This window comes from Chaetodon auriga, chromosome 23, assembly GCF_051107435.1.
Source record: "Chaetodon auriga isolate fChaAug3 chromosome 23, fChaAug3.hap1, whole genome shotgun sequence".
Taxonomy (NCBI): domain Eukaryota; kingdom Metazoa; phylum Chordata; class Actinopteri; order Chaetodontiformes; family Chaetodontidae; genus Chaetodon; species Chaetodon auriga.
In genome coordinates this window covers 16,000,363-16,027,338 of record NC_135096.1, presented here as the reverse complement: position 1 = coordinate 16,027,338, position 26,976 = coordinate 16,000,363, and the positions used below count along the sequence as shown (strand labels likewise).

The 26,976-nt window shown below is 45.2% G+C and overlaps 3 protein-coding genes across 5 annotated transcripts in view; 2 read left to right on the top strand and 1 right to left on the bottom strand.

Annotated features, from left to right (window-relative positions):
* The first annotated feature begins 619 nt into the window (after positions 1-619).
* kpnb3 (karyopherin (importin) beta 3) lies at positions 620-13,790 on the top strand. Its single transcript, XM_076724021.1, has 26 exons — positions 620-769; positions 2,920-3,000; positions 4,139-4,331; positions 4,475-4,577; positions 4,692-4,788; positions 4,887-4,991; positions 5,843-5,965; positions 6,159-6,279; positions 6,392-6,479; positions 6,667-6,773; positions 6,924-7,048; positions 7,202-7,291; positions 7,457-7,630; positions 7,804-8,022; positions 8,117-8,200; positions 8,298-8,430; positions 8,520-8,641; positions 8,760-8,856; positions 8,995-9,167; positions 9,253-9,364; positions 9,574-9,629; positions 9,733-9,855; positions 10,086-10,305; positions 10,400-10,628; positions 12,385-12,526; positions 12,664-13,790. Exons 1-26 carry the CDS (start codon positions 692-694, stop codon positions 12,748-12,750), a joined length of 3,282 nt encoding a protein of 1,093 aa, XP_076580136.1. The 5' UTR covers positions 620-691; the 3' UTR covers positions 12,751-13,790.
* On the bottom strand, positions 13,710-24,911 carry atg13 (ATG13 autophagy related 13 homolog (S. cerevisiae)). 2 transcript variants are annotated; one of them, XM_076724022.1, is made up of 18 exons: positions 24,736-24,911; positions 24,032-24,112; positions 23,664-23,744; positions 23,395-23,514; positions 23,242-23,288; positions 22,959-23,099; positions 22,701-22,741; positions 22,301-22,397; positions 22,026-22,133; positions 17,557-17,650; positions 17,266-17,364; positions 16,850-16,933; positions 16,618-16,727; positions 16,275-16,416; positions 15,998-16,075; positions 15,783-15,890; positions 15,574-15,702; positions 14,092-15,473 (listed from the first exon to the last, which is right to left on the bottom strand). In XM_076724022.1, the coding sequence occupies exons 2-18, from the start codon at positions 24,098-24,100 to the stop codon at positions 15,396-15,398; spliced, it is 1,626 nt and encodes a 541-aa protein (XP_076580137.1). In that variant the 5' UTR covers positions 24,101-24,112; positions 24,736-24,911; the 3' UTR covers positions 14,092-15,395. The 2 variants fall into 2 exon arrangements, with proteins under 2 accessions (XP_076580138.1, XP_076580137.1); XM_076724023.1 differs by lacking the exon at positions 17,266-17,364 and having other exon boundaries at positions 13,710-15,473.
* Positions 24,912-25,091: 180 nt separating this feature from the next.
* The window catches only part of harbi1 (harbinger transposase derived 1), a 148,754-nt gene continuing 146,869 nt past the window's right edge, over positions 25,092-26,976 (top strand). Inside the window, exons 1-6 of one of the 2 annotated variants that reach the window (XM_076724020.1) lie at positions 25,092-25,176; positions 25,738-25,903; positions 25,986-26,188; positions 26,285-26,372; positions 26,466-26,673; positions 26,760-26,935. In XM_076724020.1, coding sequence (XP_076580135.1) covers positions 25,154-25,176; positions 25,738-25,903; positions 25,986-26,188; positions 26,285-26,372; positions 26,466-26,673; positions 26,760-26,935 — 864 coding nt within the window. In that variant the 5' untranslated portion in view covers positions 25,092-25,153. The remainder of the gene's footprint in view (positions 25,177-25,737; positions 25,904-25,985; positions 26,189-26,284; positions 26,373-26,465; positions 26,674-26,759; positions 26,936-26,976) is intronic. The other variant, XR_013076267.1, reaches the window with a different exon arrangement.

Genomic DNA, 26,976 nt, shown 5'->3' with positions numbered 1-26,976 from the left:
AGTATTTACAACATCAGTATTTTCAACTCCATTTTAGCTAACCATCATTTTTTCAATGACGCCACAAACAATACACAGCGATGGGAGTATTCAGATCCTTTACTTATGTAAAAGTACCAAAAAGTTACTGCTGATAAAACGGAGGAGGTGGAGCTGAGTAGTTTAATGTATTATATTTTCATATTTTAAAAACTCACCGTGTCTTTTATGCAGCTCAAAATCTAAATCTGAGACGTCACTAGCAAGTATATTGTCGGTTTCTGAAGTAGAAGACTAAAATAGCGTAAAACAGAAACACGAAATAAAGTATAGGTATTCCTAAAATGTACCTAAGTACAGTACTTGAGTAAATGTACTTCGTTACTTTCTATCACTCCGAATATTCGTTCAGCGACTCGACGCAGTTTCAATTACTCAACGCTGATGAAGCAATTTCCCGCGCTTTAGAATATCACTATTAGCCAATAGGAACAATGCATTCCCTTTCCGTTATCGATTCAACCCAATAGACACTAGGAAGGCGTGTGAACCAATGGCGTGGGTCTGCGAGGGGTGTCTGGTTCAATGAACGACGAGTAGAGTTGATAAATCAAGCCAATGGGACGATAGCAGCATTGTGTGACCAAAGGAGGGTCAGCCCGGCTCATTTCGCCGCTTCTCCACCCGGCTGGTCTTTTTGGATCTCACTGCAATGGCGGAACAGCAGCAGTTCTACCTTTTGCTGGGTAACCTGATGAGCCCTGACAACAACGTCAGGAAACAAGCAGAGGTGAGCGAAGCGATCGGAGCTGTTTTCATAGATGACACGTTCGGTAACGGTAGAAGGCAGGGCGGCCAGGTTAGCAAAAGCTAACCGTGCAGCCATCCAATCTGGCCGCGCGCGCAGTGAGCTTCACGTCAGGCTTGGTAGCCCACGTGCAATGTGAAGCCAGCAGCGAGCACTGGACGGCTAACGCTAACTACCTCCATCATGTTGCGTAGTTATGAGGGCATAATGTGGATCTCACGTTACTGATACAAACCCAGTCGTTAAACTGTGTGATTGTGTGTGAATGTGTTTGCTCGTGTCACGATCAGTGGGTTTGATTCAAAGTGAAATACTCCTATTTGCTGAGTACTAAACCTCAATTATCCAGCTGACACATAGCTAAACATTTAGCTAGCAGAGTACAGGAACTAGCATGAAGCTAATGAGCTACTACTATGTTGCTAGTTTCATAGCTAGCACGCTAGCGCTGAACACAGTAGATTGCTAAAAGAGAGAAACAGGAAATCAGAAATTAAGTAACTTGCCAAAATACAAGATACGCTTCAGTGGCAACGATGAGCAACAAAACAACAATGGGCTGTGTTATAGATTGAGTTAGAGAGCCAGTTCATTCAGAGGGCGAGCCATGTTAGCAGTGCTTATACGATGGCCTTCAGTCATTTCATCTGAAAGTCTATTAAACACAACTGTTTATAGACGTGCCGGAGTCTTCCTTGTTTGGTTTAGTGTTAACCACTTATGAAGGGCATTGTCTCAGTTTCAGCCACGTCACTTCAAAGGCTCGTCTCAGGTCGTCCATCCCCTCTCACTGGATTAATTTCTCTCAGGATTTGTTTGGGCTCAGTCTAGCTGGCCTATTCACTTTTTTCCCCACCACGATTAGCCTCTTGTCGCGGCAAAGCATTGTTACCCCGGTTTACCTCTGCAGCAGCCGACTTTTGGATGAGGTGGTTAAATCTTATCACACTCCCCCTCACTGGCAGTCAGCGTTTTTCTTTGTAAACCACAGACTGTCTGCCGCGATGCTAAGCTCATTGGGATTCATCCTTTATAGAAGCTCTCCCTCTCTGTCTTATACACACAATGGGGATTGATCTATGTGTACAGGACTTTAAACCCATATTTTAACAGCTATGGTCTGAAGCTACTAAACATTTGTAGGTGTCCCCATTTAAGACATAATTAGAAGGACGATAAGCCACGAAATCCAGTATTGTTAAAGTAGGTAGTGAAAGTGCCGTCTGTCTTGAGGTTGAAGTGGTTGAATGCTGAGGTTGTTTTTCTTTTCTTGAATACTGAAGTGCTTTTCATATACCTAGTGGACATGCCTTACTGCCCGGTGAAGTAATTTTGGCTCTTTATGTTGTGCTGTGGACTGCTTGGTGTTTAGTAAAAGCACTTGAGTGTTAATGTAAGGCAGATGATCTGAGCCAATGGGAGTAAACACCCCAAGAACAACAGATTGTGAGAAATCTGGTTAAGGCGAGCATTTGCCTCTGTGTTTACATGCAGTTTCTCCCCCGATGCCACAGTGAAACTCCACCCGGCCCTGGTTCTTTGTCATGCGAATTTGTATGCTCGTACTGTGAGAGAACCAATCAATCAAGGGCTTTTCTGGTCGCATAATGTTTCTCTATCTGGAATTGAATCACTTTCAACTGGATTTCTCTTGATTCTTTCACCTAATAATGAAACCCAAGTTCATTATTTGCTGTTGGCACATGATCATCTGTGCCATATTCCTCAGAGCACACACCAGAGGTTCCACTTCAACCCCATAGAGCACCATTTGTTTTTTCTCATGTGGCTTTAATGAAGCAACTTAAGAGCAGCGGAGACCAAAACATAAATGCAGCATGCAATGTGCATCAGACCCACTGCCATACAAGCAATAAACCTCCCATCAATAAAACAGGTTTTGCTGTTAAATGGTGAACATTTCTGAACCAATCTCTGCATCTGTTTCAGTTGAAAATGTGTCACGGTGTAGATGGAATTACAGGCATGTGCAAAATGCCATTACTTACATTAAGTGAACATGACACTCTCACTGGTAGATTCATTTTTCACAGGGCTAAATTTGTGATTCTCTACGCATGCACCAATTGGCAAGTCTCCTCCTGACCACTGTCCATTAATTTTCTTTCCAGGAGACCTATGACACCATCCCGGGTCAGAACAAGATCACATTCTTGCTGCAGGCCATCAGAGATGCATCTGCTGCAGAGGAGGTTTGTACACTTTCCGCTGACACATCTGTGGAATGACATGTTCACTTCTTTCAGCTTGAGTCAGAGGGAAGCTACAAAACAACATATCTCAAAGGTTATGGACTCACTTTTTTTTGCTCGGAAGAAAAACATTTCAGGGTGGAAGCATTCATACTGTCAGTGTTGGAACGTCTGGCAAAGGTCAGGTGATTTTATAGCATGTCACAATGAAGATCCTGTCCACGTTACTGCAGAATCTTTGACAAGGTGCCACATTGATGGCATTTTAAGAATGTAATGTGGCACTACACAGGCAGCCCCTCACCCATAGCCTGACATATGAAGGCTTGTCATGAGTCACAGTTTTGGCATTTGGGCAGTTATGTTTACTCTGAGTCCACCAGCTGCTTGGTCCCTCATGCTTCCTCTCCTTTTCTTTACCTCAAGGCTGATATTTTTAGAGTCGTGAAATGGGAGCAGGCAGAGAGGTGCTTGGCCCAGGGAGAGTGACTCTGCCTTTTAGAGATGCTCCAGGTTTTGTCTCTGTAGTTTCATCTTCTTTTAGGGTGTCTGTTGGCTCTAAACATTTTATTCCACTGAATGTGCTTGTGCATGTTTGGCAGCTGCACTCCTACTGTCTGTCCTGTGACGCTTAATGATATTATTGTGTGTTACTGCCAAAATCAATCCAAAGGAAAACTGTGGCATAAACTTATTTCTAATTCAGGGTTTATTCAAAGGCAGGCAGCCTTTGCTGAAAATCCCTGCAAAAGCACAAAGGCTTTTTGTTTTTAATGCCAAAATTATGGTGCCTTTTATCAGCAACTGCTTTGAAGCATGTTAAGTGCAGCACTCTAGTATGGAGGGAATAACACATTCACAATTTCTGCAAGATGAAGGCAAGCAATGAATTACTGTTATTTGTGAGGCAGACAAATGTGTGTAATGAAAGCCAGGTTATCTCAAGTTACAGGACTCAGAATCAAACCTCAGTAGCCTACTTCTTCACCACTGGTACTCGACAGATCATTTTTGAAACTTCAGAAATGAACAATCTTGCGTGGAAAGGGTGACGTGATTTGTTACACGCCCTGTTGTTTTATGTTGGGCATGATGAGAAGCATGGCATCATGTGAAACCAGTGTTTTCATCCACACAGGTCAAACAGATGGCAGCAGTGCTACTGCGGCGGCTACTGTCATCTTCTTTTGAGGAGATCTACCCGGGCCTGACCCTGGAGATGCAGACGGCCATCAAGACGGAGCTCGTGACCTGCATCCAACAGGAGGCCGCGCCAAACATCCGCAAGAAGGTCTGCGACATTGCAGCTGAGCTCTCCCGCAACCTCATCGGTAATGCCGCCCTTCAGATTTCTGATATCTCTGATCTAATCACGATATAACTGTGACAAAATGGTCCAAATATTCATCTTGCTCACTCTTGCTGTTAAGATGGATAACATTAACATTCTTTGACTGTGATGTCTCTCGTGTAGATGATGATGGGAATAACCAGTGGCCAGAGTTGCTCAAGTTTTTGTTTGACTCTGTGAACTCTGACAACGTTGGCCTGCGAGAAGCTGCCCTGCATATATTCTGGTGAGGCCCAGTTCATCCCAAATCTTTTGTTTATGGCTGACCAAAGTCAGACTGCTTGTCTGTTCAGACAGAAGTACTGGTGGCTGACTGTTTCGTGTGTCTTGGCCTCTGTAGGAACTTCCCAGGAATCTTTGGCAACCAGCAGCAGCATTATATGGAGGTTATCAAACGCATGCTTGTTCAGTGCATGCAGGACCAGGCAAACCCACAGGTAAGATATTACAAGACCTGATTTTGGGCAGTTCATTTCCTGATTTGATATCACGGTCTCATTCATTCATATTTCATTTTCTTCAAATTATCCGGCAGATTCGTACCCTGGCGGCTCGGGCTGCGGCGTCCTTTGTTCTGTCAAACGAAAGCAACACAGCACTGCTGAAGCACTTTGCTGACCTGCTTCCAGGCATCCTGCAGGTAATATACCAGGACCCCTGCATTCTTCCTCTGACTCATGTCATCTGGCTCAGTACCTTGATTTAGATGGCTTTCTTATGTTGACCCTCGTGCAACATACACTGACCTCTCCATTAGTTCTGGTTGTTATCTGACGGTTCCCACACGTTGTAGGACGTTGTCGCACAGAGCTGTGTTTTGTGCGATGCCTTTATGTAATCCTTGCACGAGTAATGGCTTTTAAGCAGTCGGTGAAAGTTTGTACATGACTCCCCTGAGACCCGTTAATGCAAGCTAAATGTTACATATCCTACAGGACATGACATGGATGCATTAGCTAATGTAAGAGATCAGGTGAAAATGATGCGGTGTTGACTGACTTCCACCCATAGAGCTGTTTCCAAAGGTCGGGTCTTGTTTTTCTCTGTATTGCATTAATAGCTGCGTAAACTCAGCGTATGGAAAGTAGAGCTGCGGTGCTTGTTTGCCTTTACTGAGAGGCGTAGGATGTCTTATCAATCCATGTCAGTCTACATGTCGATGAAACCGTTTGCATTGAGAAAAGAGTGAAGTTCTGTTGGCAAACTGCTCACATAATGTTTATCACTCGACACTCAGTCTAGATTGTGTTGATTATATTGAACATGCTGAATCCTGTTGCTATTCCACAACAGCTAGCAATGTCTCGGCATCCTTATAAGCTTTATTGTAACAGTGTTTAGTGAGTATTTTCCTCTCAGTGACTCATGATGGTAGAGGTGGAGGTTAAGCACTCAGATTGTGGGAACAGTATAAATTCAGCATTGGCAGCAGGCCACTGCTGAATGAATGTACTTGTAACACTGACTCCACCCGCTGTTGTTTTCAATCAGGCAGTGAATGAGTCATGCTACCAAGGAGATGACTCTGTGCTCAAGTCCTTAGTGGAAATCGCAGACACAGCACCCAAATACCTGAGACCCAACCTGGAGGCCACTCTGCAGCTCTGTCTGAAGGTGAGTCAGGGAATTCCCCGATGCAAAGTATAACCTGACTGCTGTGAATGTGAAACCCAAAGTCCCACTAACATCTGCACTTCAGAGTTTTGTTGACATTTCTTAATGTTGACATTGTACTTTTGCATGGACAAAACAAACTGGAGGTGCATTAGATGCATATCTATAACAAAGCGCTGCCATGTTTCCGCAGTTGTGTGCCGACAGTGACCTGACGAACATGCAGAGGCAGTTGGCACTCGAGGTCATCGTCACCTTATCTGAGACTGCGGCAGCCATGCTGAGGAAACACACGGCCATCGTGGCTCAGAGTGGTGAGGGTTTGACCCACCATCAGTTTGCTGCACTGAACTGCTTCGCCTAATAAACTTTGGGCGCCGAAACACAATACGAGACAATGATGGTATTTATGCATGTGGTCCTCAGTGCCCCAGATGTTGGCCATGATGGTGGACCTCGAGGATGATGATGAGTGGGCCATGGCCGACGAGCTGGAGGATGATGACTTTGACAGGTAAGGCCTGGTGTACCGTCCTCACCGCTGTAGAACAGTTTGGACGTTTTGCGTTCTCCACTGATTTCTTACACCAAAAACGACACCTGTAAAACATTGACATGTAAATGAAGACGAGAATGAAAGGATCACAAGTTATTTAGCAATCTTTGTGTGTGTATTGAGCGATTTGTTCCTCATCTACCAGTAACGCTGTGGCTGGGGAGAGCGCTCTCGACAGAATCGCCTGTGGTCTGGGGGGAAAGATCATTTTGCCCATGATCAAACAGCACATCATGCAGATGCTGCAGAACTGTAAGTAAACCCACGGATCATTAAAGACACGTTAGCCGTCATATAGATTTGTTTTGAAACTCTCTGCAAGGCCTTCAGAGATCTGAAACCTGCTAAAGTTTTTAATTGGTCAATGTGAGCATGAGATCAACACCATGTATTTGTCACCAGCTGACTGGAAGTACCGCCACGCCGGGCTGATGGCGCTGTCGGCCATCGGTGAGGGCTGCCACCAGCAGATGGAGGCCATCCTCCAAGAGATCGTCAGCTTTGTCCTCCTCTTCTGCTCCGATCCGGTGAGAAACAACCTCAAACTTGATTGTTTAATACAAAGATGCACCGTGCAGTAGACTTTTCTCTCTCAAACACTTTGCTTGTTTGGTTATTAATATTCCAGGCGGTTACTGTGCTGCGTGGTGATTGAGTTTGGTTTCCTTTTCCCTCCTCAGCACCCAAGGGTCCGCTATGCTGCCTGTAATGCTATTGGACAAATGGCCACAGACTTTGCCCCAACCTTCCAGAAGAAGTTCCACGATAAGGTAAATAAAATGACATGCAGCTTTGAACATGTTCTGATGGCTACGTGCTCATGTTGTGTAGTTGATTACAGATTATAAATGAATCTCTGTTTGAGGTGTAAACAAAGTAAATGTTTACGACTGTGGACTGCGAGGACTCTGACCCTGCATCCTCCTCCCTTGTAGGTGATTTCAGCCCTGCTTCAGACCATGGAGGACCAGAGTAACCCTCGGGTGCAGGCTCACGCTGCCGCCGCCCTCATCAACTTCACAGAGGACTGTCCCAAATCATTGCTGATCCCGTATCTGGACAGCTTGGTGCAGCACCTTCATGTCATCATGGTAGCCAAGCTGCAAGAGGTACAAATGAATCTTCACACTAAATTTTGATAAATGACACGGATCATATCCAAAGAGACATTTCTGTTTTTGCAGACTCTCCATTTAGTCCCTGCAGCTTTTTGCCAGCCAGTTCAGAAGCTCTGCTACAGGGCTGTCAGGAGTCTTAATTCTGTCTTGTTCTCTCCTCCCAGTTGATCCAGAAGGGCACCAAACTGGTCCTGGAGCAGGTGGTGACGTCCATCGCCTCGGTGGCCGACACAGCAGAAGAGAAGTTTGTGCCATACTATGACCTGTTCATGCCCTCGCTCAAACACATCGTGGAGAACGCCGTGCAGAAGGAGCTCCGGCTGCTTCGTGGCAAGACCATCGAGTGCATCAGCCTCATCGGCCTGGCTGTCGGCAAGGAGAAGGTAGGTCTGCACGGGATGCGACCATGTTGAATTACCTGCACATTCAGGCCTCAGACATCTTCACATCTGCCTCTCCTTTCTGCTCTGCTACTAGTTCATGCCGGACGCCTCTGCCGTCATGCAGCTGCTCCTCAAAACCCAGACAGACTTCAACGACCTGGAGGATGACGATCCTCAGGTAGGAAGGCCTGAACGTAACTCTGGACCAGCCAGTTTTCTGCATCACCGTTGCTGCATAGTTAAACTGTCATCACGTTTTGCTGTTTGTGGTTTAGATCTCGTACATGATCTCAGCCTGGGCCAGGATGTGCAAGATCCTGGGGAAGGAGTTTCAGCAGTACCTGCCTGTGGTGATGGGCCCCCTGATGAAGACTGCCTCTATCAAGCCAGAGGTGGCCCTGCTCGACAGTAAGTAGCACAGCAGTGGTTTTATACTGCGGACACGTTGCTGTCATTTTATTCATCACATATAACGTGTTTGACCGTCTGTCTTGTAGCCCAGGACATGGAGAACATATCAGAGGATGACGGCTGGGAGTTTGTCAACCTCGGAGACCAGCAGAGTTTTGGCATCAAGACGGCCGGCCTGGAGGAGAAGGCCACTGCCTGCCAGATGCTGGTGAGAAGTCCACCACAGCATGAGAGCACTGAGACCACGTCCTGACAGGAGCACTGACAGAAAGACGTCGTTGATTGAGCTTGTTGTAGTTGTTGAGACGCTCTGTGTTGTGTTCCAGGTGTGCTATGCCAAAGAGCTGAAGGAGGGTTTTGTGGAGTACACGGAGCAGGTGGTGAAGCTCATGGTTCCTCTACTCAAGTTTTACTTCCACGATGATATCCTTTTGCTTTGTATTGTTGCTAAAATATCACAATTAATGAAAAACCAAGCACACTGTTAGAAAATACAGGAGTTTGGAACATGTGAATGAATGTGGGGCTTGGTGGTGTTTGGTGTTTCCTTAACTGTCTCACGGGTGCGGGTGGCGGCAGCTGAGTCCATGCCCCTGCTGCTGGAGTGTGCACGGGTTCGAGGACCAGAGTACCTCACCCAGATGTGGCACTTCATGTGCGACGCCCTCATCAAGTCCATCGGCACTGAGCCAGACTCCGACGTCCTGTCAGAGATCATGCACTCTTTTGCCAAGGTAACTTTGCTTTGGATTGAACGTGATTTAAGAACCAGCTCCGGTCTCTGACCGCACTGACGGCAGTTTCTGTTTTCTGTTGAAGTGCATTGAGTTGATGGGAGATGGCTGTCTGAACAACGAGCATTTTGAGGAGCTGGGCGGCATCTTAAAAGGAAAACTGGAGGAGCATTTTAAGAACCAGGAGCTCAGACAAGGTGAGACTTTATTACAATCGTTAAACATCAAGAGCTGCTTTTCCCCTTGATTTTAACTGAGGTGCCATTCTGAGAAGAGTCCAGCCTGTGAGACAAACAAAACTCATAGTTTCCCCATGATAACCTTCTTTTTCCAACGACTTTGTGTTTGTTTGCATGACGATGACAGTTTATATTAAAGTGTGTGAACGCTTCCTTGTCCTTCACAGCTAAGAGACAGGATGAAGACTACGATGAGCAGGTGGAGGAAACCCTCCAAGACGAGGTAAACATTTTCACCTTGGTAAAACAATCCAATCTTCTCTAAAAAAACAAATTCTAACTGTTCAGACACAATCGTATGGAAATGTTGTTTTTTTTTCCTGCAGGATGAGAACGATGTGTACATCCTGACCAAAGTGTCAGACATCCTGCACTCTGTGTTCAGTAGTTACAAAGAGAAGGTGCTGCCTTGGTTTGAACAGCTGCTGCAGCTCATCGTCCAGCTAATAGTGAGTACTTCCTGTTTTCAGTCATTTTGTGCAAAAACATCATATTAGAATAGACAGTGATTCTCTGAAAATGTGGAATTTTAGAGGCATATTTCACTCAGAACAATGTAAAGATTTTTCTGAATTGTGTGGGGATTTTCAGTGAGTGTGTCCAAGAAAAACTCAACACCATCCATCATGTCTGTTGGATTAAGTTCAACAGTGAGTAAACTTGTCTCGTTTGTCCTCAGTGTCCCAACAGGCCGTGGGCGGACAGGCAGTGGGGTCTGTGCATCTTTGACGACGTGGTGGAGCACTGCAGCCCCTCCTCCTTCAAATACGCCGAGTACTTCCTGCGGCCAATGGTGCAGTCACTGGGTGACTCGAGCCCCGAGGTGCGGCAGGCGGCCGCCTACGGCGTCGGCGTCATGGCTCAGTACGGAGGCGAGAACTACCGCCCCTTCTGCACAGGTGTGGCCTGGCTTTGGTCTTCACTGGATGTTGTTGGCAGGTGATTGCCTTTAGTTAACCATGTGGCGTCTTTGTGTCTGCTTCCTTGGTCCAGAGGCCATCCCCATGCTGGTCAGAGTCATCCAGGCCGCTGACTCGCGCTCCAAGGAGAACATCAACGCTACTGAGAACTGCATCTCTGCTGTCGGAAAGGTCATGAGGTTCAGGCCAGAGTGCGTCAACGTCAATGAGATCCTTCCCCACTGGCTCAGCTGGCTACCGCTCAACGAGGACAAAGAGGAGGCCGTCCACACGTTTGACTTCCTATGTGACCTCATTGAAAGGTACAGTCGCATGCAAAATTATTCAACCCCTCTCATATCTTTAGGATTTGGGCAGACTGAGGAACATTACAACTGCAGAATATTACTAAATCATATAAGTGGTTAATAGATATTAATTGCAATTTAAAATCAGAGTGAAAGTCAACATTTATTTCATAGTTCATCCAAAATGTGAACTTTAATACAAAAAGCATGTTGCAAATTTATTCAACCCCCAATCGAATCAATCAACTCGTGTTGATTACGCATAATTACAACTAAATGCCATTATGCAGCAAAACTAGGAATTCAAATAGGTGACACCAAGGTGTCCATTCTATTTGTATTATTATGTTAATGTCCACCCAATGTGTCATTACTCATCACATGCCCCTTGCTCTCTGCTGGCAAAATGGTGAAGGTCAGAGAGTTGTCCAAGAAGTTAAGACAGGAGATTGTAGCTTTGCACAAGAAAGGTAATGGATACAAGAAGATATCCAAGCTCTTAAATGTTCCCAGAGACACCATTGGGAGCATTATTCGCAAGTTTAAAGCAACTGGTACTGTGGCAACACAGCCAGGTCGTGGACGAAAGAAGAAACTTTCAGCAGCCACAACAAGATTCCTGAGGAGACAGGTGGACAAAAACCCCAGGATTACTGCAAAGGACTTGAGACGTTTTGGCTGAAGAAGGAACTGATGTTTCAGTGGACACAGTACGCCGCACACTTCATGCTGAAGGGTTCAATGCCAGAACCCCCAGACGCACACCGCTGCTGAAGCCACACCACAAGAAAAGTCGCCTCCAGTATGCTAAGACCAACCTGACAAAGCCACAGAAGTTCTGGGACACTGTCCTATGGACTGACGAAACAAAACTGGAGCTCTTTGGCCCGATGGATCAGAGGTATGTTTGGCGCAGGAAGAACCAGGCATACACAGAGAAGAACACCCTGCCTACCGTGAAGCATGGCGGTGGGTCTGTGATGCTGTGGGGGTGTTTTGCCTCCAATGGCACTGGGAATCTCCACCGTGTTGACGGCATCATGGATTCGACCAAATATCAGGACATTCTGGCCAAGAATGTCACCAAGTCCGTAAAGAAGTTGAAGCTGGGGCGTCATTGGACATTCCAGCAAGACAACGACCCCAAGCACACATCCAAATCCACAAAGGCTTGGTTGGAGAAGAAAGGCTGGAAGGTTCTGGAGTGGCCATCACAGTCTCCAGACTTAAACCCAATTGAGAATCTGTGGTGGGATCTGAAGAAAGCTGTTGGAGCACGCAAACCTAAGAACATTTCTGAGCTGGAGACTTTTGCCCACGAGGAGTGGGCCAAAATCCCCAAAGAGCGCTGCCAGAAGCTTGTGTCAGGCTATCGTTCCCGTCTGCAGCAGGTCATTGCAGCTAAGGGGTGCTGCACGAAGTACTAAAGACACGACCTCGTAAGAGGTTGAATAATTTTGCAACCTGCATTTTGTGTTTAAGTTGCCATTTTTGATGAATTTGGAAAGAATTATTGATTTTTGCTGTAATATCAAATGGTAATAAACTATCTGTTGATCGCTTGTATGATTTTGTACTATTCTGCAGTTGTAATGTTCCTCAGTCTGCCAAAATGTCAAATATAACAGAGGGGTTGAATAATTTTGCATGCAGCTGTACCTCCACCTAATTCCTCCCCTTATTTGTTGAGGGAAAAGTACCTCTGAGATTTACTCTTTTTAAACCGGATGAACAAACCCGCTGACTGCTCTCTTGTCTCTTGTCTCCACAGCAACAACCCCATCGTCCTTGGACCAGACAATTCCAACCTCCCCAAAATTTTCTTCATCATCGCAGACGGAGTTGCAAACGAATCAGTCAAGAGTGAAGACGCGTGCAGCAAACGGCTGGCCAACGTCATCCGTCAAGTACAGGTGAGCCGTCACTGTGTCAGAAACTCTTTTCTTCTTTCAGCGTGGGTGGGAATTAGCCCCCCCCCGATGACTAAAAACTGGTTAGAACTCAGTATCCACGCGTAGAATGAGGCTGACCCTTTTGTCGTGTCCCCCAGGTGTCAGCAGGACTATGGACACAGTGTGTATCGACGCTGAACGAGACGCAGCAGAAAGCCATACAGGACCTACTGAATACTGCTTGAGCCTCGACCCCCGGTCACCTCCCCGCTCTTTAACAAAGCCCATGAAGAAAAGTCGAGCTCCTGGATCTCCTCCATCCACTCCATCTTCTTCCTCCTGCTCTGATCTGTAGTGTGTATGGACGCTGGCTTCACCCCCAACACCCCCGCCCTACTATTATATAACTCCACCTGTATTCAGCTGACTGGGGGAGCTGGTTGGATATTTATGACAATGGAGGACATTGGCCATCCACCTCAAAGACTTTCACCCTGTATCCAAGGAAGTGGGAACCAGAGTTAGGTGTCAGTCATCCCGTCTTATCGCAGTCACATCTTCTATCCGGACGTTTTGTTTCCAACCTCATTCCCGTATGTTTGACTTCACGCCCAGAGTCGCCCAACATAAACTCATTGGTCAGTCAGGCTCAGAGGGGCCACAATGGGGGAAATGGGGACAGGACATTCTAGTGGACTGAGCAATTGAATGAGGTGGAAATGCACACTGGGCGATCACTGCCTGTCTCCTGTGAATTCTTCTTTTTTTTTTTTTTTTTTAACGTTATTTTATTTTTCTCATTCAGTGTTCCCAGTGTTATCTGGGGGAAACCACTTCTGTCTGCCACAGCTCAGAGGGTGTGTTTCAGAAGTAACAGCATTTCAAGTGGCTAACTCTAGAAAATACACGTAGTTAGGAAATTTACATCATTGTTGTGTGGGAGAGTTGACGTCGATTTAAGCAGCTTTCTTCCATAGCCTTCCAGATAGCTGTCGACTGGAAATGAGTCTGAAGATTTGCTGAACGGTTCTCAGCCCTTAAGGTAGCAGTGTCAGGGGCTCTCAGAAAAGAAGAGCAATAATCTGTAGTTGGTCACGGCAGCATAGCTAGTGACAGGATGGAGGTACACAAACTGTTGAGGAAAACAAATTGTAGAGTATTTGTAAAATGTGTGCTACCATAACTATTAACTTTATGGTTTTGACCCTTCGCAGTCCTGCAGGTATGTGATGGAAGTCCAGAAACTACCGACAATAAAATTCCATTTGAGAATTCTGAGAAATAATTTTTCTTCCATTTGATTTATTAACCTAAAATAACAGAAGTTATGTGTTGTTTGCCCGGAGTTGGATGAGAAGATTGATACCAAGAGACCATTACCGTAAAGACTGGCTCATTGCAAAGGTCCAAAATGTGCCAATATGCACCTCCGAAGCTCATATTGAAAGACTTTACAAAGTGCTTTGCGAAACATGAACAGCCCAAACAGTGTTTTACTACAAGGTTCAGTCTGACTTTATCAGATCACCTGCTTCTGTTCGGTAAGTGGTGTCGACACGAGGTCCCAGGCATTTGGTGACAGACAGTCGATTCAACAGAGCAGCCATGCTTTATTTAGGACATCTAGACCAACAGCAACAAAGAGTTTAAATTAAAGCTTTCAACCAAACTGTCATGAATTGGTGACCCTAGACAGTTGGACATGTGTTAATCCCACCTTTTACAATCCCCCCCCTCCCCCAACATACACATGTGTGTCCCACAGTGTACAGCACATACACTCAGTCGCCAGCAGCCCTGCCTTCATGAAGGTTATCGGAGGTTCTGATGGTCGTTGTGGTGCCAGTTGAACTGTTGGGCTGAGGTGTCTCCACTCAAAAGGGGTGAACAAAAGTATCCGAAACAACTCAGTATATCACAATTCAACAACTACAGCCTCACGTAGACTTCAACCTTCATTGCAGGCCAGTTGTATTAGTTTTAGGGAGATGTGTTACATAAACTGCCGGCTGAGCGTCGTTCACTTCATGCTTCAGCATGGAAAAATGTTTTCTCTCCACACAAAGGACAGCAGTTATTTAAATTACATTGGGGCCATTTACTGACTGAAGTTGGCAGTTTAAAATCCCCAGACCAGCTGGGAAACACCTGGTTAGGGTAAATGAGATTTGTCACCTCCATGCTGCCTTTGAGCAAGGCAGTGAGCCCTTAATGGCTTTCGATACAAGGACTCGATTGCGAAATGTAAAATAGGACATGCTGTCTACTGGAAGGCTCAGTGCAATTTATTTGCCAAGACCAGCTCTGGAGAAAAAGCCTTTCCTGAAGCCAAATTCACAACAAATGTTGGCCTGATTTCTCAAGTCCCTTCACTGATCCTCCAGCCTTAGCTCAGATATGATCAGTTCAATCGTGGATCAATTATAGTGAGCTACACTACCATGAGTGCAGGTAGTCGGTCCTTTACTTGAATGGCTGCCTAAAGTGAATTCATGAACATCTGATTTTGTGATAAAACACCGAGGATGAGAGCAGATCTGTGCCACAGAGAAAACCATGATTTTCAGTTGAACTATCAGACGGGGGGACGGGGGGGGTGGGGGTGCCAGTGTCAGGATCTAATACAGTATTTACAGTGGAGGGGACGATCTGTACAAGCTGGTAAGCGAGGTGAACGTGCTGGGCAGGACGGGAACAGAGGACAATGTCAGAAATGAGGAGCTTCATATTAAAACATGGTGGTTCAGTCTGATTCTCACAGAACAAACAACTACAGAGCCTCCAGGCTGCTTCTCCCCTTCATTCTCTTCGTCAGTTTCATTCACCGTCACCCATTTAGTCTTTTCTCACGTGCAGTCCTTCTGTCCCATCAGCCTTTTTCTTCACTCCTCTATTGGAGCATGTCCACGAAAGCGTCAAACTCATCGATGTTCTTCTCGTAAACGGCCAGTTTCTCTGGCAGTGAGTCCTGCAGACAGGAAGCACAAATCCCTCTTGTTACTAACATGCACTCAGATTTGCTCCAAACTTTTTTTTTTACAACAGTGAGAAGTTTTTTTTTGTGTTACCAGGTCATCGGCCATCGACTGGGAGCTAATGTGCAGCGAGAGGCTGGCCAGTTGAGGAGGGTTTTGAAACTCTCTGTAGAAAGTGCCCAGATCCATCGGCAACAAATCGTCTTTAGAGAAGGCTGGACGCTGCAGACAGATAAAGAGACACTCAGACTCAGACTATTCTTAGTCAGCGGGCGGAGGAGACTATAGCATTAACGACGTACAAAGTCGACCATGACGAAGTCATCCTGTGGCCCCGATCCCTCTGAGCCCTGAGAATGGAGGCTGGCCTGCAGGGGTGATGGGCAAGGAGGAGAGTCTGGAGGCTGCACCTGAGACAAATACACACACTATCACAACTGCATAACACGAACAAACCACAGTATTCTGCTTTCAGAGGAAAGAAGGTATTTTGGGGATTTTGTCAATCTTAAATTACCATGGGATCGTTCTCCTCTGAGTCCAGGCCTCGAGGAGCAAATGCAGCGAATGGCAGGTCCAGACTGGCTGCTGTAATCTACACACACACACACACACACACACACACACACACAAGGGGGAATTCAGTGTACTAAGTGGCTAACAAAGAAGCCATGTCGAAAAGTCTGCCAGAGACAATTCTGAGACTTTTGTGTTTGTTGACCTTTCAATTAATGTGAGGATAGTTTAGCAGAAGGAATAAGCAGGCCCACAAGAGTCAGTCATGTATGATTCACCTGTGTGCTGGGTTTATTCACAAAGGCTCCGATTTTCCTCGTGAATGCGTTGAGAGACTCCACAGGGTCTGTGGGAGAAACGCTCCTCCTGCCCTCATCCCTCCTTCCCTCTCCAATCTGCGACAGGCCGTCATCGTCACCGCTGGGAGGAGAGAGGAAATGAGGTTACAGGAAGTTTCATCGAGTTCGGTTTAGCTTTGAGACAATCTCAAAGGCCAAGAAACAACTCCACCATCACCTCAACTCCACCAAGTCATTCTTTAGATATTGATATTTATGATGCAGGAGAAGCTCATTAAAAACTCTGCTGACTGCTGACTAACTGATGTCAGGAGAGATGTACCTGCTGCCAGGTGTGTTGGGGGCGTGCTCCACTGTCAGGTGGGCATCAGCTCCATGTGCAGGCTGTGGAGGACCCAACACCACCCCGCCCTCCTTCCCACCATGCAACATCTGAGGAGGAGGAACAGAAATGAGTTATTTGTCGAGTACATCCCAGCAGACATGTACTGTGATTGTGACACCTGTGCGTCTGGATGTGAAGTGAATTGACAGGTAAGTGACAGGTGCATCACCTGGTTTGGATTGGCAGCAGGGTGACAAAGCTCAGCAGCTGCTGCTAGAGCTGGAGGCTGGTATGATAACCTGGAAGTATAGAGCTGGAGAGACGGACAGAAGGGGGAGGGAAGCTTCATCACACAGCATGGATCAACATGTTCAGGTAGAACATCAGTGCTCTTGAGATGGGGTTCACTACTGTGCTACACGTCATGGAGATGATCATATGTTCCAATAAAACAGGTGTGGTGCAGCAAACAGGAGCTAAGGTGCTGTATGTGATGCAATTCTAAACAAAATCAGAAGGAATGATGGGAAAAAAAAGTTTCTGATGCATCCCTGACACACCCAAAACAAAAGAGATCAACAGTGTCGCTCAGTTCAAGGTGTCTCACACACAGTCACACTCTCACAGTGGCCAGTATAGACTCACAGTGTGAGTGACAAGTCCAGGAGCCAATGGAAGCTGCAGATTGTCCAGGGGGACGGGCTTTGACAGTTTAGAGGGCGAAGGACTCAGTGTGCACACACACTGAGATAACGCAGACACACACGAGCGCACACACACACACAGATAAACGCACAATAAAAAGACAACAAGAAAGAAAACAGACAAAGAGAGAAAAGAGCAAGTGAAATAAAAAATAGGTACGAAAACGAAGAGAGGAAGTCACAGGATAAGGAAAGGGACAGTCAAGAGGAGTGGGTGAGGGCGTCCTCTTACCTGAGAGGGCGGGGAGGTAGAGAAGGAGGTGGTGCAGACCTCCTGTGAATCCTGAACCCCTGCAAACTGTCCTCCGTCCTCCTCATCTGGAGCTCTGCAGAATAACACACAGACGACTGGATGTTGAAAACAGCCGCAGAGAGGCAGCAAAGCCATAAGCCTTTGGACTCCTGTCGCAACGTTTTTCAAACATGTTGCTGCATCAAATTCAGAATCAGCAGATATTCACAAAAATCACTGATTAAATGTATTGTTTTTTTGTACTGTTTTAAATTAAGTATATGTCAAAAAGGATTAAGAAAAGATCACAGTTTCACACAGCATCATGGAATCAGGGTTGTACACTGTTTTAAATCATGGCGAGATGAACAGATATGAAGGCTGGATCGCACAGAAGCAGAGTCTGTGCTAAACTTTAAGACGCTGCTGAGTCATACATTTAAAAAAGCAGACATTAGTCACCAAGAGCTGATGTATACAGTGTGACCTCCAATGGATGACTGGCATCAACTAAAAGCTCGCAATTGTTTGTGACGAGGCCAAGGCTGAAGTGCAGCAGCTGCATGTCTGTGTGCTTGGCGGCTGTTTAACTTTGAGTGCAGTTGTGGGCAGATAATGTCGGTGTTTGCATTTTTAAATGAGCGGCTGCTGGGCTATGGTGGCTTGCTGAGTAGACGCCGGGGGCGGCTGGCCGATAGAGGGCGCCAGGGCGCCGCCCCCTCTGTCTCACATCATGTCGCTCTTCCTTTATTAAACGTTTTTAAAAATGACTTTTACAAGTATATTCTCTGTTTTAAAAAGGCAAAATGAATAATATAGTCTGAAGTGAGTTACTAAAATGTAAAATCTACACTAAATAGTCAGATTAGAAATGTCCTAAGTTGTCTACAGTTACGAATAGCTGACATATAGCCGTCCACGGGTGCACACGTCTTTCCCCATTTACTCCCGTTATAACTTTGACATGCGCAGTTCGTTCCTCTTCAACACAAGCGGTAGAAAACAGCGGAGTGCAGCCTGACCGCACCCTGCTCTCCCTCTGATCGCTATACACACCACCGGCCATGGGGTGGCAGCAGAGAGCGAGCGGTTTGTTCACCCGCGAGCCAGTAATTAAAACCGCCAAGCGAGTGACGTTGAGCGCAGAATGTCGGAGTAATTAGCAAACGAGATTATTAGCTAGTCGAAAAAGGAGAAAAGGAAGAGAGAAAATTCAGTGAAGTCACTGAAAACAACGCCTTTCGGGAGGAGAAACTGAGAGTGAAGGGGCTCGGACCTGATCGGCCGGACGTCTTAATTAGACAGCAGTCCGAAGACAGAGGGAGGAGATATACTCGCTCTTTTTCACGGAGCTGGTATGAGAAGATGTCTTGGCTAACTGGATGCAGTGACGCAGGTGCTTTATTTTGCTTCCCTTGCCTGCTTTTCCAAACCAAGGGAACTCATCAAGCGTGATCAAGCACTTTTGGCTTAAAACCTAATGGTTTCAGTCATTTTCTTTAGACAAAGTGACGATTTTTTTGTTGCTTTGATAGTCTTAAATATGAGGATTTGACTTAAGTCGCGAGAAACTGCGAAAAATTTCCCGTAAGAAATGAATGGGAGGAGGTCCAAAAACTAAGAAATCATTGGACTTTTTCTACCGGCTACTGCTCCGGCATACTTTCACCTAGAGACTCAATTTAAACTTTGAATTGTAGACACAAGTCTTGTCTATTGGTGTATTAAGCCACGTTTTGATAGCTCATATAGTTTTTGAGTAATCCACCATCAATGACCATGAGCGTTTTTGGAGAAATTCTCAGATTTCAATGGGTGTGTATTGCGTGGACTGTTAGAGGCTAGAGTGCGTGACATCACCGCTAGAGTGGGAGAGAGCCGAAAAAAAAAGTCGAGATTTTTTCTCTTTCCACGCTCCTCCCGGCCACAGTTTACACTCTACAGGCATGATTTTTTTCCACAGTTGTAGACAAACCTGTCCTCTCTCCCACAATGTGCTCGAAAACTCTGTGAGACTTACAGAATTTGAATTAGCAGCCTCTAAGCGCGGCCACGTCTGTCTCTGCTCCCCATTGACTCCAATACAAAGATTTTCTGAGAGAAGCAGAAATGAGCTCTGTTTTCAACTCGCGACTGTGTCCACAATATTTGCTGTAGAAACACAAAATTACACCAAATCGTTCAGGAAGTCCTCAAGGCGCTCACGGTGCGTGTGTTTTTCTGATAGGAGCTACCGTTTGGTTAGCAGAAGCCCGAACGTGAGACCAGCGCAGAGGCAGAAAATGGCTCCCACTCTCGGTTTACGCTTCGGCGTCGCGGCGACGCCGTACCTACGGCGTACACCCTACGCCGTCACTGAGCATTCATAGTTCTGCGTCGAGGGAACGCGTTGCTACGCAATTCACCGCCAAGCCGCTAGGGGGGTGTGGCTGTGTCTTTGTATGGTTTCGGGGGCTCTTGCTGCCGCGAAGAGGAGTTGTAGAGGTGGTCGTACTTGCGTACCTCCTCCATAATTCTTTCTTCGGCTTGGTCCAGTTTTTCTTGTAGCTCTCACCACAGAAACTTTGAAAATGGCGGTGTTGTTGTGCTGCGACCATAGGGCTGCGACTGAACCGAAAATTACGTTCTGAACGGACCAATCACAGTCCTCGACGTTCACGTCAGTCAGGATTTTTTGGAGGTGCGCGTCAGGCTACGGCGTAGGGTCCGCGTAGGGGTCTGCCGTCGACGCGACGCAGAAGCCTAAACCAAGCCAGTGCTGAGAGGGCGTGTGTGCGCGCGCAGCTGTGTCTCATAGAGCATGATTGGGAGTTGCCGTGGCAACCTCTGAGGCTCAGTACCTCTGTGAGCACTCCTCTCGCGCTCCCACACACACAAAGAGACATAATGGGCATAAAATGTAATGTATATGTACACAGTCGGGCAGTAGACCCCGTGGCCCTTTCAAAATGTCCCCAGGGGAAATTGTCTAGTTTAAGGTTGTTAATATAAATGTTAGCTAACAGAAGCACTCTGGGCTTTAAGCCTGATGGTTTGATTGTTTTTTTTTTTTTTAAACAAAATGTCCACTGTTTGTTGGTTTCATGTGTATGTATTTGCTTTTTGGTTTTTTCTTTCCTTCGCTTTTTGGTTTGGTATCTAGGCATTCAAATTGTCCCACAACTTAAATATATTGTAGCCAGTAATTATGAACCATTAATGCAAGAAATCTCAAAGTTACTGGAAAGATGGACACCCATACCAATGTCACTAATAGGGAAAATAAACATCCTTAAAATGAATATAATGCCCAAACTATTGTATCTATTTCAGAATCTTCCACTTCCTCCTCCAAGTAATCTGTTCACTCAACTTTAAAGACTGTTTGTCAGATTTTTGTGGAATAACAGACGTCCCCGGACACGACTGTCACTGTTGTACTTACCCTATGACAGAGGGGGACTCAAATGTCCCAATCCTCTCTGGTACTATTGGGCAACTCAATTGAGAACACTGTTGTTTTACTTCACAGAAAGAGATGCTCCTCCTTGGAAAGAAATGGAGGAGCTCCAGCTAAATCTGCCCCTCCCAGTATACCTGTACTCAGCAAACACAAAAACCCTTAAAAAAAATACAAAAAACCCTATTGTGAAAAATATGATTGAAGTTTGGCATCAAGTTAAACAGTATTTGAAAGAAACACCCTCTCTGTCTGTCTTTAGCCCAATATGGGGAAATGACTCCTTCCCTCCAGGTAAATAAGACGGATGATCCCAATCTTGGGCAACTAAGGGGCTGGGAAAAATAGGAGACCTCTACAATTCTCAAAAGGTGCTGATGACATTTGAAGAAATGGTTGACAAATTTAACATAACCTGTAAACCTTTTTTTTAAATACTTACAGTTGAGAAACTTCATTAGAACATACGAAAATCAAACATGATGTATCCCTGAAATGTCTACCATAGAAGAATTAATGAACATGAGTTGTTTAGGTAGGGGTTTAATATCCAAAATTTACAAATGCCTAGTAGACAGAAGTACAGAAACATCTGCAGGACAGCTTAGGGCATGGCATAGAGAAAATTACATATACATTAAAACATCAACTACATAATTTTCACCAGATCTGGACCCCTTCATTTGCTATGTATCGAGAACAGATTTGCCACACATGATGGAAGAGCTTGGGGACATGTGAACAGTGGCACTTTGCAGTACCTAAGATTACAGAAATGTGTTTGTTCTTTTTTTTTTTTTTTTTTTTTTTTTTCCTGTATAGTGAACAGGAATGAGCTAACTCATAGACCTGATTCCCAGCCATGATTTGAAGTAGACTGATAGGGTGGGGGTAGGCATGTTTGTTCAAGACATGTAGTTGTATTGTAATGTATTGTTTTTCTTTGTTTTGTTGTGAAAAACAATAAAAAGAATGTTGGTAAAAAAAAAAATGAGCAGCTGCTTTCTTTTCAGCAGCTCTTTGTAGCTACCTGTAGTTGCAGGGCTGCCCCATGTTTGCTGGACGCTGGCTGCTGCAGGGAGGATCCACGAAGTGATCCACAATGATGCCCATGATGGGAGCTGACCGCTCAAACTGTCTGCAGAAGACATTTCAAAAGCTGACTAGTTGTGCTCATTTTGACTTATCTGGACAGCAGAGCAGTGAAGCACTAAAGACATAAATGTGTCTAATATTCATGTTAAATATGCATCCAATTGAAGCAAATGTGTTTCTTTGTAAGAAGACATGCAGCCTGTTAGCTACCTGTTGGACATGAATGCCAGGTTGGTGCGGTAAGCACATGAAAGTGTGACTGTGCCAACAGGAGTGCCAACGACTCCGACACGCACCGTCTGAAAACCTTAAAAACAAACACAAACTAAAGTAAACTCTCAAACAAGCAACATTATCAGTGTAACTTCTAGTTCACGTATGTTAGAATAAATTATGTAATTTTAATGTTTATGTGGCGAGCACCAGAGGGCAACAAGGACATAACAGTTGCTCATTTTCAAATCATTTTGTATCTTATTCTGTAAGGTTTTACATGTGCATACACCACAGTGCAAAACCTCAGTTCTGTCTACAGTAGAATCTGTAGGGCTTTTGGACCAGAGTTCAGTGATGTTCAACATGTCAGTCAAGAAACTGAGTTTACAGTTACCTTCTCCTAATCCACTCAACTGGACTTCCCCAAAGTAAATCCTAGAAATGAGAGAGGCAGAAACAGATGATCTCATCTGTCAACCATCAATTGAATGAAAACAAGTCAAGTTTGATTAGAAGGAGTTTTGGTTGTCTGACAAGCAAAAACAGCACAAATGAAACCAGCTCAGCTGTTCACAGACACAATGCAGACAGACCAAAGCTGGTGTAGCTTGGCAGTCAGGCAGCTGCTCAACAGGTTTAACAGTCCACTCACCTGTATAATATGACATAGTCGTGTCCCTGCTTTCTAGACAGTTTGTAGGCGGGCGTAACTCTGGTGATAGCCAGCAGAGACTTCAGAAGGACAGACAGACGATTGTAGACCGTATAAGACACCTTGATGTCTTTATCACACCTTCAGTAGAGACAGACAACGCATTCAGTCATTACAATTAAACAGAAATCCTTAATCATTAAATCCTGGGATCCTTTAGCTCGCACAGAGACCCGCAGCCCTGCAGGTTGACCTACAACAAGCGAAATTAGAATCCACTCACTTTTCATTCATCTCCAGGCACCAAGTCTCTAACTCCATTGAGTCGCCCTGAGTGAGAAGGAGAGAGTCAGACACATTTTCCACATAGGTATTTTACAGAAACAATACATGGACAGCGGGAGATGATCCAAGGTCGCCCTGAGGGAGGTCCTACCTCTGACGTCTTCAGAGAGATCTCCACACACATGGAGCGTCCGATGCCTGGAAGCTGACCAGCCAGAGCCTTCTTCGCTTCATGAGTCACCTCTGGGATGTCTTTGATGGCCAAATTAAACTAGGAGAGACAACAGTAATCAAAATGATTTTCAATTTACCCTTTAACTTTACAGAAGAAGACCAACAATCCAAACCAGCTACAGACATGTGAAGATCTACAGTGGAACTATGAACTATGTGTGGAAGGTATCTTTAAATATATTTTACCCAATCAGAGCCAGTGGGTGATGAGGACGAGCGGGTGCATATCTTCTCTCCAAGACGAGCTTGGACAATCACCTGGACAGTCTACAAACAGGACATAGGAAAAACAATCACACTTCAAGCACGTTTTTTTTACGACAGAGTGACCTGAATGGGACAAAAACAAGGTGGAAGGAGAGTCCTTCTCCCTACAGCCTTCAGGCAGCCTCTCACTGAAGATTCAGACCAAAGCAATAAATAATTGTACAGAAGTGCTGATCTCTGTGGATATGTGACCGTGCTCACCCATGGCTTCAAAATGCCCTTTCACAGAGCAATAATCACAGATTCATATCATAATCATCAACAAGATAATCCCACTGGCGTCTTACCTTCAAGGCAAAGAACTTGATGAACTTGTCCAAGTCTTTTTTATCCTGGGGACTCAGGCCACTGTCCATGTTGTCACGACCCTGTAATCATACAAGACAACCCACTGGAGATAAACACGACTCAAAACTGTGATTGTAATCTGCGTTCAGATGTGAAAATCTCTCCTGTCGACTATCTGGCTCAACATTGAGTTGAAGTAAATAAAACGTTTGTTTCATAAAACTGCTGAATTCAAGCCAAATTGGACCAAAACAAGCAATCCTGGTCACACAGACTGTTTTTCTACGTGGCAATTTAACAGTTAATGACTGGAAATAATGTACAATACAGTGCCAATACTGCTTTCAGCATGAACAGGAAAATATTGTTTATCACAACTGTCTTAAATCCCCAATTGTTTCTGTCTCAAGTTAGCAAGTGAGGCCTCCACGTTGAAATGAAATGGTCCGAATAAGATTTGGAGGTCATAACAAACTGCAGATACTGACAACCATCTCAACCGGTACACTACGCAAACAGGCAAGTTAAAAACGTGCAATACCTTGATTTCATCGATAATTACTAAGCGTTTACGACTCACGAACGGGAGGCACATGCACTGGATAGGTGACTCACTGGCCACCAAGCGTTAGCCTATAGCTAATGTTAGCCAGCTAGCTAAAAAACACGCAGTTTCACATCATCACAAAACGGCAAAACTTACATTAGCTTGTCCTTTAACAATGTAGCATCAATAAAATCTAAATTGATTTGATAAAGATGACATTCACCGCTGTGTTTCACAAACATTTACACGCCCGATTCAGATGTATACACCGTCAACGGCGGCTGTGCTACTTTTCTGTTGTGTTTATCTTCTCCATGTCGACGTGTTTGGATAACAGCACTTTCGCAAACGCACTTTCATTAAATTAGTTTATTTTTAAAATTTTGAAATATCTAGAAACTTTACAGTCTGGAGGACAAAAACATAGAACACTTAACGGAATAATATACAATTTATAGTTTTATGAGAAACGAAACGACCATCTGTACAGAAAACAAATAAAGCCACTTCCTGTGTCGAATCTGCGAGTCTGCGTGGCAAGCTGCGTATTTCTGAGGCTTGTTTTGGTTGACGAATGCTGCATGACTTTTTTTTAAGGTAATAGCGTTTTCCATTAAAATGAAAAAAAAAATTATGCTTCCATTCTCACTTACGGCCACTCAGCTTCGTGTGCCAATAGAGTTGTCTCCACAAGTACGCGTCGCTGATATCGGGAAAGCTCGCATGCTAGGTGGCTAGCTAGCTGGTTAGCGCGTACGCTTGACCTGATTCAGTTATACAGCAATGCGTAAGTAACGTTAGCGTTAGTGGCTTCCTGATATTTATCCTCAAAACAAGAAGACAGGGTTTACATGCGGGAAAGTCACAACTTTCCACATTTTTTCAGCCAGCAAGGGCTGCATTGGCACTGTACTAAGTTGAAACAAATAAAAATAATAATGTACTCGTCAAAAGTGAATAATTACTACAGTAATGTATACAAAATGTGTGAATACCACCATCAGTAGGTTATGAAAAGACAAATCTTACAGCGGCAAAGAACAAAGTATTTGTGGAAATTGTGTTCTGTGTGAATTTACAGTATTAAAATGTGCAACTATAAATGCCAAATAAGAGTAGAATGATATTGTATTGACATATATTTATGATCACCCACAGCATGGCGATCCCTATAGCCATCTTGGACTGTGATCTACTATTACACGGTCGAGGCCATAAGACCCTGGACCGCTTTGAGCTGGACTCTGTCTCAGACAATTTCCTCCTCACGCAGTTTGGCTTCCCCAGAGAGTTCATCCTGTATCTAGTGGAGTTACTCAGAGAGGTGAGTATGTGCCAATGAAGTATCCTGTTAAAGGTGTCTTTGTGTAAATCTGCAGATTCTCTGTCTGTACTGTGCATGTTAGGCTCTCTGCAGACGGACCCAGAGGTCCAGAGCCATCAGTCCTGAGGTCCAGGTGTTGGCTGCTTTGGGCTTCTACACATCCGGGTCATTCCAGACCTCTATGGGAGATACTATCGGGATCAGCCAGGCATCAATGTCAAGATGTGTGTCCAATGTGACCAGAGCCCTGGTGGAGAAAGCTCCCCAGTTCATCACGTTCAACAGGTATGATGCCATGCTTCTGTCCTGGATACACTGACAGACTGTAGGTGCATAAGAAGCATAAGAAAGTGTGCAATAACAGCAATGTTTCCCAAACAGAGAGCCCTCCAGCAGAGAGCAGTCCTTCCAGGAGTTTCAGAGGGTGGCTGGATTCCCAGGAGTGCTGGGAGTGCTGGACTGTGTTCAGGTTTCTAATGTTTGAACACTTTTGAACACTGAGTATGCAGGTGACAGCCTAACTGATTGTCCCTTCTCCATGTCCTTTCCCCTTCATCTCCAGGTCACCATCAAAGCTCCAAACAGCGAAGACTCATCGTACGTGAACAAGAAGGGGTTTCACTCTGTGGGCTGTCAGCTGGTTTGTGATGCCAGAGGATTGTTACTGAGCGCAGAAACCCACTGGCCAGGTGGACTCAAAGACACCGATGTTCTGGAAAGATCTGCTCTCTACAAACAGCTGCAGGACACCGAGGAGGGCTGGCTGTTGGGTGAGCCATGGAGGTCAGACTCTGACGTCATTCTGTAGACTCTGAAAAGGTCTGGAAAAGGAATAAAGTGCTCTTCTGCTTCCTAGGTGACCGCCGCTACCCTCTAAAGAAGTGGTTGATGACCCCGGTTGACTACCCAGAGTCCCCTGCAGAGTTTCAATATAATCTGGCTCACACTGCTACACATGAGATAGTGGACAGAACCTTCAGAGCCATCCAGACCAGATTCAGATGCTTGGACGGCACCAAAGGATACCTGCAGGTACTTCGCTATACCTCTCTGTTCTGTGTGATTTTGTCCTA